Genomic DNA, 15,904 nt, shown 5'->3' with positions numbered 1-15,904 from the left:
AGCTTCATACCAAGCTTTTAAAGTATACATTTCTTTCTCATATATAACTACGTCTTTCAGAATCTTGCAGTGACATTGCTTCATAAAATTAGGGTTTAAAAAATTGCATATAGATAGATATGGGTATCAATATAGACAATAAGGAAATAAAGCTGATTTGGATCTCTTCCTAGGAGAATTTTCTTCTGGAAGTTTGTTACCATTGTTCATCCCTTCTTAACCTTTCTTTTTTTTCTAGAAATAATTAACTGTGATAATTACTGTCATTATGGTTTGTTAAACATGGATTATGTTCATATCATAAGCCAGTGATTCTGGGTCAGATCAATGACGTTGTACTTTCTCATGCTCTCCAGAGTAGAGAACAACGTGGTAGTTAGAACTGGAGCTTTGAAAAGCATGTATGCCTCTGTGGGTGAGAATGTCCCCCAGTGTGTTTTGTTTGTGGGGATGGCATCTTCCTTGTGTGTGTTGTGCAAGGGAAAACCTTAATATTAGTTTTCTAAGACATAAAGACATTTTAGAGTTCTAATATTTCTTAGTCAAAAACGTTATTTAATTGATGTATGTTTTACCCAGTATTTTGTTTAAATTCTCAAAAAGCTTAAGTTTATTATTTTTCGTATACATATGAACCTTTAGCTGGTCTTGTATTGACTGTTAAAAATGAAGAGTTGGATTCTGAATTTTGTCTAGAATATGCCTTCTTGTTGATTTTCTCATTTTGTCTTTTCTTTCCTTATCTTCTCATCCTAAAGGTTTCCTACAAAGACATTACTTCCATTTCTACTTAATTTGTCACTTTATGCACCTTTTATTACATCTTCACACTGAATTTGAATTTTCAGAATTGTTGTGTTGCAATATTACTGAAAGGCATATGCTTTTCCCTTGGTTTAACTATAGTTAGCTTTTTGTTTTTGTTAGGAATAGAGAGCATCTTTTGGTTACTCTCCCTGGTCCAGTTTCTAACATTTACGAGCTCGCTTTATTTCTTTCTTTCTTTCTTTATTTATTTATTCATTTATTTATTTATTTACTTATTTATCTTTTTGTGATAGCGAAGGAGAGAAAGAGAGGAGGGAGAGGGAGAGAGAGAATCTTAACCAGGCTCCACAGTCAGTGGGGAGCCTGACATGGGGCTTGAGATTGTGACCGGAGTTGAAAGCAAGAATTGGATATTTAACTGACTGAGCTACTCAGGTGCCCCTACTGCTCTCCTTTTAATCTATGTTTGCCTAGTGGCTGAGAAACTGAAACCATTGTCATGTCGAACACACTGGAGAATTTTTCTTTTAAATTCAGTTCAGGAATTCTTAACTTTACATCTCCTATTAGACAGTATTTTATAGTGATCAGTAATACCTACTTAATAGTTTAGTAAGTGAACAGATTATGGTATTAAATAACAGGGGATTGAACTCAGTAACTAATGTAAAAACTGACATGAAGATATGTTTCTGTTATCTAGTGCAGTCTGGATTTACTTTGGAAGAGCACTCACTGGAGTATAGTTCATAGTGAGAGATCAAAACATGAACTAGTAATCCACTACAAGGTTTATACTTTCCTGAAACCTAACCTGATTATTCCCGTCTCTTAAAAATTAGTTTAATATTTATATTTATTCTATTTACTGTTACATCCTTTGTGTTTCTGCCACTAACTTATAGCTGTGTTGGGAGCAGGCCACAGCTGCTCAATATTGAGCCATCTTCTTCTCCAAGATACATAAAGTGCAAATAGAATCATAATTATCTAAGTTAAATTAGATAACTAACATCTATTATTCTGTCTACCAGGCACTGTTCTAAGCACTTCACAGTTTATACCTTGTTTAATCCTCTCTATAATCCATGAGGCCTACTTTGACATTATTCACCTGAGAAAACAGAAGAGTTTCAACTTTCCCCAGGTTTGCACAGCTAGGGTTCATATTTAAACCCAGGCAGTCTGGTTTCAGATCTGTGTTCTTCATCACTAAATGTAAAAGCTTATCACATAGACAACATGATAGTAATACCGAGACATTCAAAGAGAAAAATCTGAAAGCTATTAGAGAAAGAAAAAAATAGAATTTATTTACCAAATGTGATTAGCAGACTGACAACAGACATTTTATCTCCAACTGTACTTAACAGAATAACGTTTTCAAAATGCTAAAGGAAAAATCAGTGAAGTCTGTAACTACATTAACATAGAAGAGTGAATATGACATAAGGCCATTTTCAGATGTGCAGATTTTAACAGTTTAGTATCATAGATTATCTCTGAAAGAACCAATGTACTTCAGCAAGAAGGAAATTACTACATTTGTATGGCTTTTGGTGAAAAACAAACAACCCTCATTATGCTATTAAGAAGGTGCCTAGGATAGTGCTTAGCAAATATTGATTGACATTTCAATATCATTTCCTTTCTACGTATATAGAAATACATACTATAAAGGTATTCACTAAAGACATGTTCCTACCAAGATGAATATACTCTGCTTATTAAAGCTTTCTCTGAAACTGAAATGTTAGTCATTAAAAGAAAGCACTCAAGGTGTCCACATCCTCTGATGACAACAGAGGTAGTTAAACCAGGGTATTCAAGAATAGTAGGTTATTCATATGACTTAAGAGTAAATACACATATATCTACGTTGTAGGTTAGAATACTAAATGATTGGGAATTTATGAATCATAAATAAGGAGTTTCTTTCCCTTTTATGTCCTTATAATTGATTTGAAAACCCCAGCTCTTTATGTATTCGCAAGTATAGATTCACGTGGTCATTTGAATTCTAAGATATAATGTTTCCTTTCCAGCGCTTGGCTTTGGAAGCAGAGAAGGTTCAAGCAGCCCACCAGTGGAGAGAGGATTTTGCGGTAAGGACCCCTTTATAACCATTTGAATTAGTGACATTTTGTGCTTGATAGTTATGATCGCATTAACATTTTTTAATGATACAATCTTAAGATTTTATAAGACCAAAATTCTATATTTTGGCTATATTTTGTTTCTTTAAAAAATGTGCTTTTGGGTAATCAGGCCAGCAAGTTAGTCAAAATGTTCCTGCTTACGTTCCATATTAAAATAAGTCTTCAAAAAAAAAAAAAAGTCTTTTGAAATGTTATCCTATAATCGGTTATTTGTAAAATTAATTACATTTAAATAGAATTGCATTATATTATCTGAACCATCATTGTAAATGTTATGAATACACTAGTTGAAAAACACATTGCATTTAACAATTTTGATTTTTTAAGAAGTGATACGCGTATTACAGTCACCTTGGTGGTAGGAAATGTGATCGAAGTAAGAATGAATGTATTACACTTTCTGAATTTTAATTTGCTCCACTTTAGCTAGAAACAATCTCTCTTTTACTGTGGCCTACTTTTAGAAGTTCCAGCTAATATATTAGCTTTTCCATATATATTTTTGATAAACTTGTACCCTAAGAGTTGTTAAGCTAATTATACAAAGAGCAGAAATTCTCCTTATACTGAATTTTGTCTATTTCTCTATCATCTATCCATCCTTCAATTATCTGTCCATCATTCCATCCATCTATCCATCAATCTGTCCATCCATTTTCTTTTCTCTATCCCTGTATCTGTGTTTCCATCCATACATCTCTTCATACATAAATCAGTGTATCCAGTCTTTCAGTCTGTTGTATCAATCAATCAGTCAGTCTTACAGTGAGGGGCACAGTGAAAAAGTTTGTTCTATTTTAGTAGTTAAAATATTTATCTTACATATTTTTTATTTATAGTAAAAATCTCTAGTTTCTGATCATAGAAAAATTCCATATAACTAATTTTGGGAATGTTTAAAATAGATCTAGAGTATAAGTGACAGCTTGATTGTACTACTAAATTGGTTTTGAATGTTTTGTAAAATAAAAGTCTCAAATTCTAAGGTAAGAGAGTTGTGTTTCAAAGAACACAAAACTGAGGCTTAGGAATTAGCACTTTTACTTTGTGTAAGCATGATTATATTGTATATCAAAGGAAAATACATTCCATCATATGTCATTCACTTATGATATATGATAATGGTTAGTCCTCCCTGCTTCATGTTTCTGATATTATTTATTTTTACTATCTTTTCCACAAATTTATATTTCTTAAACCAGTAGTCAGTCTGCCAGCTGGAGCCTGTATTTGACTATTACCTATTTGATTCTTTTACTAAAGTGGCATATTGCCTGAGTTGTTGGTGTCATGTAGATACTGGCTTAGTCCATAATTGTTTATCATAGCTAGGTTAGGAAAGATCAGTTTGTCATTCATAATGTATAAAGAAAAAAATTGGTGATTAACTTAGAAACATAAGTTTGGGTAAAGAGGGCAGACTGTAAGCTCATGCAGTGAACCGGGTTTACAATGTTGTTAGTTTCTTTTAGATGAAAGGAAAACAAACTTGAATTTTTTTGTTGTTGTTTTCAAATAGACAAAAAGGAGCCCAACTAATATGCCCAAATAAATATCCTTCTGATTAATTAATATTAAATGGAAATTCCTATTTGCTTCTCATCTCAGAGGTGGCATAGTAAAAGCAATGTAAAGATATAGCGGGTATACAGCTAGACCAACTATTCTACTTAGTGTTGGGATAGTACCAGATGGTGGTGTTTTAGTTTAAATTTTGAGTAATTCTTGGAACTCAAAAAATCCTTAACTTCACACGAATCAGCTTTCATAATATATAGATTCCATTGCTGTTTGTAAACTTTTCTTTGCATTTAAGGAATCTGGCAAAATTTCTCATAGTCATTTATTAGTTATATGTCTTTTTCAGTTTCCTAAGGAGAAATAATGTGGTAAAGAATAAAGTAGCAAGCAAGGATGAGTAATGCCATTTATATCATTGGTGCTGTTTTATTTGATTATCATATGATCGCTTTCTGGTTGTAGGAGTTCCTTTTCCAGACATACTGTAAACTCCTTGATATTGTAAAGTCATTAACACTAAATTAGCATTTTGGCCATGATTTATTTCTCCTTGCAGAAGTAATGGGCAACCATTCTACATGACACAATAACTCTCAATGTGTTATGGCTGTTACCATATTTTACTGTATCTGAGCCATTATCATTTGTAAGGCACCCTATCATATATGGATTGCCAAGAAAGAAAAAAAAAGAAGCCAATTAAATTATGATGCATTAGCAATTTTAAGATGTATTCTTATTTGTCAGATGTCAAAGTGTGAAAAATATTTACCCTGAATTGTGACCCCTGTTATTTACTACTCTCTCAGTGCCTGTACCAAACAGTAGCCCCGCTAGGATAAGTCAGGCAAGAGGACAAACGGGCTCCACAATGACACAGAAGCCATTACTAAATTGTAGGTGGTTAAATAGAAAGTAAATGGTTTTCTCAGTAAGTGTTAGGAGTTCTGAGCAAACAGTGACCAGCGTGTGAGAGAATTCTTGAACAAATTCTGTTCTTAATTTCCCCCTAGATTACCTCACAATTTATTTAGGACCTATGAAAATATTGATTGACATCAAAAGAGATTGTTAAAGGGAAAACAAGTTAGTCCACTTTAAAGCTCTGTCAACTCATTTCCTGAGTACCCTTCTGGAAGGACTGTAAGCGGTGTTCACAGAACACGCATCTGTCCCAGCTGGCACACTGAGAATTGATATTTTCCCTATCTTACCATGCCAGCCATCCCTAGTCTTGACAATAGTCCTTCCTATTTCAAGAGCCCTTTGAAATACCATAAGTTATTTTCTGTTTGAAGAATAGAATGTGAATGCAGATTGCCTACACTCAAATATTGCAAAAATAAGGTGCACTTTTTCCTTTTTCCTTCTCCCCCCAATAAAACAGATGACGCTTCGATTCATAGTATGCAGCAAAGATAAACAAATCTTTTGAAGCCATAAAGCAAATCAAATTTAAATCTGTGGTTCGAAACAAGAAATCATCAACATTGAATCTCCTTTTATTTTAGGAGACCACACAAAATAATTGCAAATTACATCAGTACTTTAACCAGTACTTAAAAATGTTTAATTTGTAAGTAAATGCTACCATATTCCAAAAGGTCGTCTTTTTAAATATTATAATCCTTTTATCTTTTAAGATATTTAACTACTTGCATCAGTCGGATAGTTCTTTAGGGGAACCTTTACTAATTTAACACTAGGATGATTTAGAAGAAAGAAAAAATTTCCTAAAAGGTACGTTAGCATTTCCCAAAGATAAAATATTCTGATTCTTCCCTCAAGTATAAGTAGGCAAATTTCATTAATATTACTTAGGTAAAATGCTGATTAACATTTCCTATTCTTTAGTGTAGAGAAATCTCAGGAAAGGCAAGAACAAAAGACAAAGCACTAAAATGCTAAAAATGTTGGCAGCCAGGAAAGGCCCAAGTAATTCACACTCTCCCTTAGCGCCCTCAGTTCCCAACGGAATCTACAATTGAGGTAACACAGGGTGAACACTCTAAATGGATTAAGATTTATGCGGTCATGCATTTACAAGTTCAAACCAATATTTGTAAATAAACTGGATCTACCAGCTGCCTTTCAGGTCTCCACGCAACTTACCAGTGTTAAAGGTGACATTTCCTGTCACTTATGATGGACAAATTATTAAGAGCAGGTGGGAAAAGCAAAAGGAGAGCTTAGAAAACTAATTGTTCTCATGCAATAATTGCTGTTATTTCTACCGAACAGATCTTTTCCAATTGCGTTTGAAATCTCATTTGATTACATTGCAATGGTTGGTTAACTTAAGCAATTTTGTTTCCAACTAAGCCTGAGATATTAATTGTACTTACACATGTATAAACATAAGGGATGCCTAATTTGTATTTTAATAAGTAGGATCTTTATGGATGGCTTATTAGCATCAGCTTGTTACTGTGCAGACTGAGTACAGACGTCTAGAAATTGGCCAGTAAATAAAACATTTGAGGAGCCTTTTTTAGCTTCAGCTTTACAGAGAAACTAAATTAGAAGGTGAAATTTTTTCTAGTGAAGTTGAATGTTACTGAGTGTCAATCATGCTAACTTGGTTCTCCTAATTTAGTGTTATTTTTATATATTTTTTAAAAATCACTTTTTCAAATTGTATTTTGCAATGTTGCTTTACAAGTTTTATGTTTATAGGAGTCAAATTAATAGGTACTGGTGTTATGTATTTAATTATTTCATCTATCTTATTCATTCCATGAAAATGCATCACTTCTATTGATTGAGGCACAAACAATTGTGAATATGTGAACTGTAAAAAAATACTATATTTATTTCGGTTACACTGTATAAAGATAAACACTGTTCTGAAATATGCCTTGGTAGAAGTTCTGGATGTGAAAGAGCTGACATTTTAGGGATAAAAATTGGGGGAGTGGCATGCTATATTAGTGAATAAATGAATTAACTTAGTAGATTACCAAAATGATTTTAGGGTCTGAATGGATTTGTTTGTTTGTTTATTTATTTATTTATATTCTATCTTTGGTTGAATTGCCCTTTTGGAAAAAAAAAAAACACCGTATCTTAATGTTTTTGCTACATGTCTTTCAATTTTTCAGTCCTACTTTCTTTTAAGTCTTATCAATCTATTCTCATTGTGAAGCTAGATGAAAAGGAGCTACAGGGCAAAACTGATTTCCCCCCAAATTCTGGGAAACTAGTTCCATAGCAAAGAAGCATCTTTCTGATGCTTTACTCTGTTTGTTTATGCATATATATGAATGCCCATAGGTAGAGCACTATAATGGAGCAGAGTTGAAAGTAATAACTACGGGCTTTAACTTGTTAGTTATTCAAGGTGGTAGCTCTTATCTTTTGTTTCTTTTATTGAAAATGGAAGCTAATATTTATACATTAAGTACCTATAAATTAACACTGGTTTAAGTTTTCATACTTTTAAAAAATATTTTTTATTCATTCATTTGAGAGAGAGCGAGTGAGAGCATGAGCAGGAGGGCGGGGCGGTAGGAGAGGGGGAAGCCGACTCTGCACTGAGCAAGGAGCCTATATCCAGGTGTCCAGACATGAACTGAAGTCAGACCCTAAACCGGCTGAGCCATCCAGGCACCCTCATTTTTCATAATTTTAATATTTACTAATAATCTTTCTAACTTCACTTTCTATTATTTCTGTTAAAGCCAAGGTCACATGGTCTATAGTACAGTAGAACCCCCTAAAGTAAGACATCATGACAATATGTTTGGGATAATGCAAACTTAGATCTAAATATGGCTGTATAAAGTTTTTTCTTTCTTTTTCATCCCTCTCTCAGGAAGGGAGAGAGAAGTTGGGAAGGACAGCTATTGCTTACTTAGGAAATGGGGAGGCACATCGTGGGTCTCTGCATTTTTCCAGACCAGTCTGCTGCCACAGTGTCCTAACTTTGAGCTGATGGAAACATTGCTAAATTATAGGGAGATTCCTGCAATTGGTGCCATCGTTCTGATACTTGCAGCCATCTATGGCTGCAATGGAATCATCCTCATTGATGTTTAAGCTAGAGTTGATTCCTGCCACAGCTGGTGCCAACTTGTAGCTGTCACAAGAGAGTTTTCCAACTTGGTAATGTCATTAACCTCTCTATAACTTAAGTGGCATTTTATTAAAATTTTTGGACACCACTTATTTGCCTTAAGGTGGGGCTTACTATATTAATTTTTGACCCATGAAAGAAATAAAAAGGTGAAGAAAATGTATAAGCATTATGAATCATCACCCCAATTTACACATAACCCATAGTCTGCAAAGATTTGCTCTCTAACCTTCTGTCCATTTTATTTCCTTATTTAAAAAGTTTCGGTGACTCTCTATTTGGCATCAGTGGCATTCCATTGTCTGCCCAGTCTTACTGTTCCTAAATGTTCTGTTGCAACATCTCCCCAGTAGCTATTATCATTCTAAACTTCTGAGCCTGTGAAACAGAGTGAACTATTTGCCATTTCTCTAAGACATTATTCTTTACTTCATCTTCAGACATTTTGATGGTATCTGCCTAGAAGTGTCCCCCTCCGTCTCCAATTTCTTCTTGCTTTTGTTCCCCTAATCTTAGATTTGTGGTCTGTTTTATATAATTCCCCCATTCCCAGTATTTATTCCAAATATGTACTCAGTACATTATTTTCCTTTATCTACTTTCAGCACTAAAATGTAAACTTCTGGGGATAAGAACTGTGATTGATGCATTGCTAAGAAAATTGTAGTCTAGTATGCAACACATAACGCACAGTAGCCTATATATACAAATTAAAACTATAAATTAAAAATTAATTACTTGTAGTTTTGAGATACCTCTTTTTACTCTAAACATTATGGTCAGTTATACTGGAGACATAATGAAAAATGTATTTGAGCAGCACTTTTTATGTCTGATTATATTTGCCCACAGCCATGGCATAGTTGCGGAACACTGGGCTTGGAATTATGCAAATCTGTTTCAAATTTTGTCTTTGCCACTACCTTGCAATACAATTTTCAGAAAATAATAGCCTTTTGAATATCATTTCTTTTTCTAAAAACCCTTAGTTTTGTAGTCTCTACCACTATAATTATTTCTGTTAGTTGCTCAGTAATTGTCTCTCTGTGCTCCTGTCAGCCCTATCTCTCTACCAAGGAAAATATTTTCTAGAAATCTCATGATTTGTCCACGTGTTCACAAGCAGGTTGACAGAGGTCCCTGGGTGGCTGTTCACCTCGTCTAGAGAGCATCTGCTAGCTCCATGGCTGTTGTTTTCTATTTGCCATTATTGCTCAAATGGAAAAATATGGTTCTGCGCAGGTGGTTGTCACGCGGCGTGTTCCAAGCTCTGTTCAGAGTGTGCCTTTTCAGAAATAGGGTGAATGACTCCCTTCCTAACTGTGGAGGGGTTTTTAAAAACCTAGATAAATTATATTTGCACCATTTAAAAAGAAAAGCTAATGCAAAAATCCATTAAACCAAATATCAAGTTTTTAATGTGTTGTGGGAAGAACAGAACATGATATCTACTCTCTTAACAAAATGTAATACCATACGGTATTGCTGACTGTAGGTATGGGGTATAGCAAGTCTTCAGGGTTTATTTATCTTGCTTAACTGAAATTTAATGACTGTTGATTATTCACTTGCCATTTTTCTCTCTTCCTGAACCCCTGTTAACCACCGTAAGATTTAGTATACTGGTTTAGCTGGAGGGATATTATGCGTCCAGAATGTAGGAAAGCTACTCAAGCAGGGGTTTGGATAATGTTGAGAGTAAAAAAACGTAAGTAGAAGAAAGTTTTGAGATTTCTCAGACTTAAACCTGAGAGGTTAAATACAAAATGGAAAAAAACCTGGATAATATTTATCTACAAATTTCAAAAATTATGTAACTAGACATTAGTATTGGATTCAAATACCTATGAGAAAAATGTTATGGGAATTTTGGGAATGAAAAGCTATCCCCATCCATGCAAAACTGCCAACTTTTTTTTAAAGCTTATGCCTTTTGTCATCTTCTAACTTTCCAAAACAGCATGTTAATGGATTTATTCATCATACTGTCATCTAATTAATCAGCATTTTTCCCTTTTACATTTTCATTAACATCCAAACTTGCTCCAGTATCTTCTACCACTAAAAAATAGACTTACTATGTATCGGTATCTGTGTATCTATGTATCTATCATCTATATCTTGCCTCTTTTAGCAGCACCTTATTTGTTTGCTCACTTATACTGCAAACTCAGAAGAAATGTAGACCTTCATGATATTTCCATTCCCCTTTGCTCCCATCTCGCTCCAGTCTGAGTGCACATTCCATCCATGGTTCTTTGTAGTTCACGTGTACCTCCTTGTCATCCAGTCTTAGAGCCATCTTCCATTACCTTCATATTTGGTCTGTTTATATCATTTTAATGGACCGCTTACTAGCTCCTTCTTGTTAAAACACTTTCTTTACTTAGGTTTCAGGAAACCCCACTTACTCCCATTCTCCTGTTTTCTCACTATCTGTTCCTTCTCACTCTCTTGTTGAGTACCTGTTTCTTTACATTGGCTCTAATCTTGTCTGCATTTTGGGTTTTCAGAGACCTCCTGTCTTTAATGTCATACTTTGTCCCAGAACACCTCATCCATTTCATTGGATTTAAACATAATTCTACGTAAGTCTTTTTACTGTGCTCTGTGCTCATTTATCTAACTGAACACTTGGAGTCTGTAGTTAGATGTCTTGCCTGCATGTTACTAACATGCTCAGATGAACTGCTGTTTCCATGACTTTCTCCTCTAGTATCCTGATCATCTACTAATTATCCCATCTCAAATGATATCCCGCTTCTCCCCAGTTAATTTAGCCAAAATTTAAGAGTGATCTTTGATTTCTTTCTCTGCCATAACCTCTCATATATTCCATGTGTAAATTCTATCAATTTCAAATACATCATGCGCCAATTTCCCTTCATCTCCTTTACACCCGTCTTTGTCCACGCCCCCCTTCTACAGAATAACCTTGAAATTGTTAATCAAATTCTGAATCAGAGTCTGCTCTACTGCCCTTTGGTATCCACAAATTTATTTCAGATGCATAGTTAAATAAGATTTTAGACTTTCAATTAAATGGAATGATAGGGCCTTTATCAATAAGAGTTTTATAAGATAGGGAAGATATTGCTTTGCATACCCTTCTGGCACAGACATTTTGAGGATTAAGTAAGACTAACAAATTTTAAATTTTTTAAACAATAAAGCAACTAAATATTGGAACACAGTAGTGTGGGTGCCTCAAACCTGAATTTTGAAAGCTGCCTGTCTATGATAGTAGCAACAATAAAATTAAGGCAGCACAAGTAATAGTAAGTTAAAAAAGACCAAATATTATTTTTAGTTAGAATTAATGGCACAGGGATGCCTGGTTGGCTCAGTAGTAGAGCATCTGCCTTTGGCTCAGAGTTTGATCCTGGGATCTGGGGATCGAGTCCTGCATTGGGCTCCTTGTGAGGAGTCTACTTCTCCCTCTGCTTATGTCTCTACCTCTTTCTCTGTATCTCATGAATAAATTTAAAAAATCTTAAAACAAATTAGTGGCACAAAAACGTGAAGTTTTCATATGTGAATTCAGGTTTAACATAACAGTTACAAATACCTTTTTCTGCTTCATCAAAAAACTTACTGATCTGAGAAATAGAGCTTGTAAGTGCTGAATATTATAGAAAGTTATCATGGAATTGTAGGATTCGTGTGCTATGGGACATATTAAATGCTAATTTAATTCTTATATTCCCCAAATTATGAAATTGCTACATTCCAAAAACTGTTTGACTTTGTTATGTTTCACCACCATATGGACAGTTCTCCTGGAGATCTTATAAGAATCACTGGGGAGCTTTTTTTGTTTTTCAAAGTCTTGACCCTTATGTCCTCCCCACAGAATTCTCAGTGCCTTCCTTTTAGGGGTGAGAGCCAAGACACTGAGAATCCTTCTCTAAAACAAAACAAAACAATCCTTCCAAATTGGATCATGTATTTGGATTCTAAATCCAAAAGAATCCTTCTCTAGTGAGCATTTTAACTGACACAGTGTGACCCATCTGTCATGTGTGTTAAGACTGAAGAAAGGTTGACAGCCACTAACTGGTACTTATTTGTTATAAAAATATAAATGAAGAGTCTGAATGCAATTCTAAAGCTTAGAAAGAAGGGATTGAGTGGTAAATAAATTTGAACATAGAAAAGAAAATTGTAATAAGAAATTGAATGCTCTAAAAAAATCTAGTTTAGTTAGCACCCAGAGAGCAATAGCGACAGTAATCAGACTTGTTCAATCACTTGCCTTCTGAAAGAATAATACCTTAATTGTTTTCATAAGGTTATTTCAGGATCGTTACTTAAAAAATCCAAATGATATAGATAACTGCAAAAGGAAAATTAAAATCTGTCTTAATTGCCACAACTAGATATATTCCTTGTTTACATTAGTGAGCATCATGATCGGTCTACCTGTTACCTCTTTTTTTCATGTATTGTTTCATGACATCCACCAGGAAAACAAAAACAAAAACATGGTTATATGATTTGAATAGAACATATAGACTTGTCATAGGAGAATACATTCTACTGTGAATAAATCAACATGTTCATGGTTCTCTCACCTTCCTTATTCGTCCCCCAATCTTACAAAATTATTTTTACATTAAGGTGTAGGCTCAAAAACCATAATTCCCACAGTGTTTAATCCTGGTTCTATATTTTGATGGTTTAAATGCTATTATCAGGACTGTGTGATAACTGACCTTAAATGCTATCATCAGAACTTCTTCCATACTGACTTATTTCTTTGTGTGTGTGTTTGTGTGTGTGTGTGTGTGTTTTAAATTCATAATTTAAGTGAATGGATTTTTGTTGTCATGTAGTTTGACCAAGAAGATCCCTGGGATACTCTATTCCCTGAGTTCTTGCATGATTGAGAATATCGGATTTCATTTTGAACTTAAAAGAAACTTTGGTTAAGTATGCTTTTTCTTTTTTTCTTTTATTTCTTTTTTTTTTCTTTTTTTTTTTTTTTTGGTTACTTCAAAATTTGGGGCATTGTTTCATTGTCCTCTGTGGCTCTAAAGAAGTCTTAAGCCAGTCTATTTCTAACCCCTGGAGCCCATCCTGAATTGACTTTTTTTTTTTTTTTTGCTGCTTCCCTAAAACATTCTTCAGTCTTGAGGTTGAACTAAGAATGCTACATCCTGTTGTTGATTGTTTGGTGTCTTTGTATTCAAGTTTTAATTTTATTTCAGAGGTGAGTACTTTAAGCATCTTTTTGAATATTTTTATATAGTTTTTAATGCTCTTTTCATCAGGAATATGACTTTGTGTAAATTGGACCACCTTTTCTGTTTTCCATAACTAGTATGTGCTCTATTATAGTCTTTTTTAAGGATTCTTATATTTTTCATTTCGTTGGCGCGATTTCCCAAAGCCTGTCTGGAATGATGGTCTTTTCATATGCATCTGTGCTTTCCTTGTTTTCATGTAGCTTTCTTCTCTAAATAATCTGTTTTGCATCTCCTCCTCCTTTTCTGTCTCTTCTGGCAGCTCCTTTGGCAGTTTATAAATAATCTCATCTTTAGATCTCCTTTATCTTTTATTTTCTCTCATTATTTTCCTGACCCTCCTTCTCAACCTCTTATTTTAAACACCAAGCTTATAATTTCTCTGAGACTTTGACGAACCGTGGTCTTAATTCTTAATTTTATTTTAGTATCACATGTCTTTAGTTTTCCTTTCTTCCTTCCCCTTTCCAAAATATGGCTATGCATGGATTCCCAAATCTCTGAGTAAACTAACGATGTGATGGAAGAGGATGAAGGAGAATCAAAAGGAGAATTCCCAAGGCAATCTAGGGCTTCTCGTAAGGTGAATAGTCTGAACTGCCTCCAAAATATGTTCTGTATTTTGCATGATTCCAGGCTATTTTTAATGTTCAAGAAGTCTGTGAGACTTATGGTAAAAACAATTAAATCATGGCTTTTCTTGTAGCAATATGCTTATTGCATTTCTCTTTCCTGCTCGGGTTTATTTCCTTTTCTTTTCTACAGCTATCATTTATTAGGTAAAGAATAGAAAACATTAGCTGGTATTAGAATTAATTGCATTTTCAAAACCAAAATAGGGAATGTCTAACACCAGCTCCTGCAAACATATATCTGACTATCCCCTAGATCCCAGCTGGATATTATAAATTCTACTTTTAAACAAATTATTAGAAAATATAGAGAAGGAAATAAAATGTAATGTAAATCAGTGCAAAAATCTACAAAGCAGAAAATACGTAATATCTGATAAACAGACACCTTTTGCACATGAGAAGTATTGATTCCGAATATGCTTCTGATTCTATGGAATATTTTGTTGTCTAATATAATATTAAGTCTAAATTTATATTTGAACCATTAAATAAGTTGGAAAGTATTATATTTAAAAGGGAAGTGCTCTAATTAATAGAGTATTTCTGCCAACGAGATGCCATAAAGCATCTGATTATTTTAAATAGTGTGATTTTTGGTTATTCATTTAATTCCTAAATCACAGTTTCTTCATCAGTAAAATGGGAATGATATTGGTACCAATAGCACAGAGTTATTTTGAAACTTAATTGAAATAGTGCAAGGAAGCTGTCACAGAGGTGTTTGAGAAGTAAGCTCCAGCTTAAATAAAGGAAATATAAATGATGTCACATTATTGAGAAATTGATGTCATTCAATGTTGGCTAAACAGATAAAACTGAAATTTTATTAACAATCAAATGTCTGTTTTTTTCTTTCTTATATTCCTTCTGCTTGTTTCTAGGGAATCTGCAAAGAGAACGACAATATGCCATCATCAAACACACATACATATGCATAATCAATAGTTTCATCGAGATTGATTTTGCTTGCAGATGTGCTGCTTTTCCCCTTTGAAATATATATATTTTTAAAAGATTTTCTTTATTTATTCATGAGAGACCGAGAGAGAGAGAGAGAGAGAGAGGCGCAGAGACACAGGCGGAGGGAGAAGCAGGCTCCCCGCAGGGAGCCCGATGCGGGACTTGATCCCAGGACTCTGGGATCATGCCCTGAGCCAAAGGCAGATGCTCAACCACTGAGCCATCCAGGCGTCCCTTGAAACATATTTTTAAAGACTTCCAACACAAGTAACTGTGAAATATTAAAAAAAAAACAGAACAGCAGTACAGAATCAAAATATCGATTTTGATAAATTATATTCATGCTTCGAGAGAAACACACACATACATATATTTTAGCACAGCCATTTTAAGCTGTTAACGCCCTGACAGCATTTCTGCACTCCTACTAGTGTTTGTGTCAGTGTTGGAATCCCATTACCTTATAGCTCACAATCAGTAAAATCTAATAAATTTTACATTTCCACACTTCTATTTGAAAATCTTAAGCATTTTTATGTT

The 15,904-nt window shown here is 34.1% G+C and overlaps 1 protein-coding gene across 8 annotated transcripts in view; it reads left to right on the top strand.

Annotated features, from left to right (window-relative positions):
- The window catches only part of CACNA2D1 (calcium voltage-gated channel auxiliary subunit alpha2delta 1), a 476,780-nt gene that overhangs the window by 244,407 nt on the left and 216,469 nt on the right, over nt 1–15,904 (top strand). For all 8 annotated transcript variants that reach the window (XM_025449554.3, XM_025449559.3, XM_025449557.3 and 5 more), the window contains exon 4: nt 2,814–2,873. In XM_025449554.3, the coding sequence (XP_025305339.1) occupies nt 2,814–2,873 (60 nt within the window). The remainder of the gene's footprint in view (nt 1–2,813; nt 2,874–15,904) is intronic.

The sequence above is a fragment of the Canis lupus genome, chromosome 18 (genome assembly GCF_003254725.2).
Source record: "Canis lupus dingo isolate Sandy chromosome 18, ASM325472v2, whole genome shotgun sequence".
NCBI lineage: Eukaryota > Metazoa > Chordata > Mammalia > Carnivora > Canidae > Canis > Canis lupus.
Note: the sequence above shows the minus strand (reverse complement) of the source record. Positions and strands in the feature narration are given on the sequence as shown.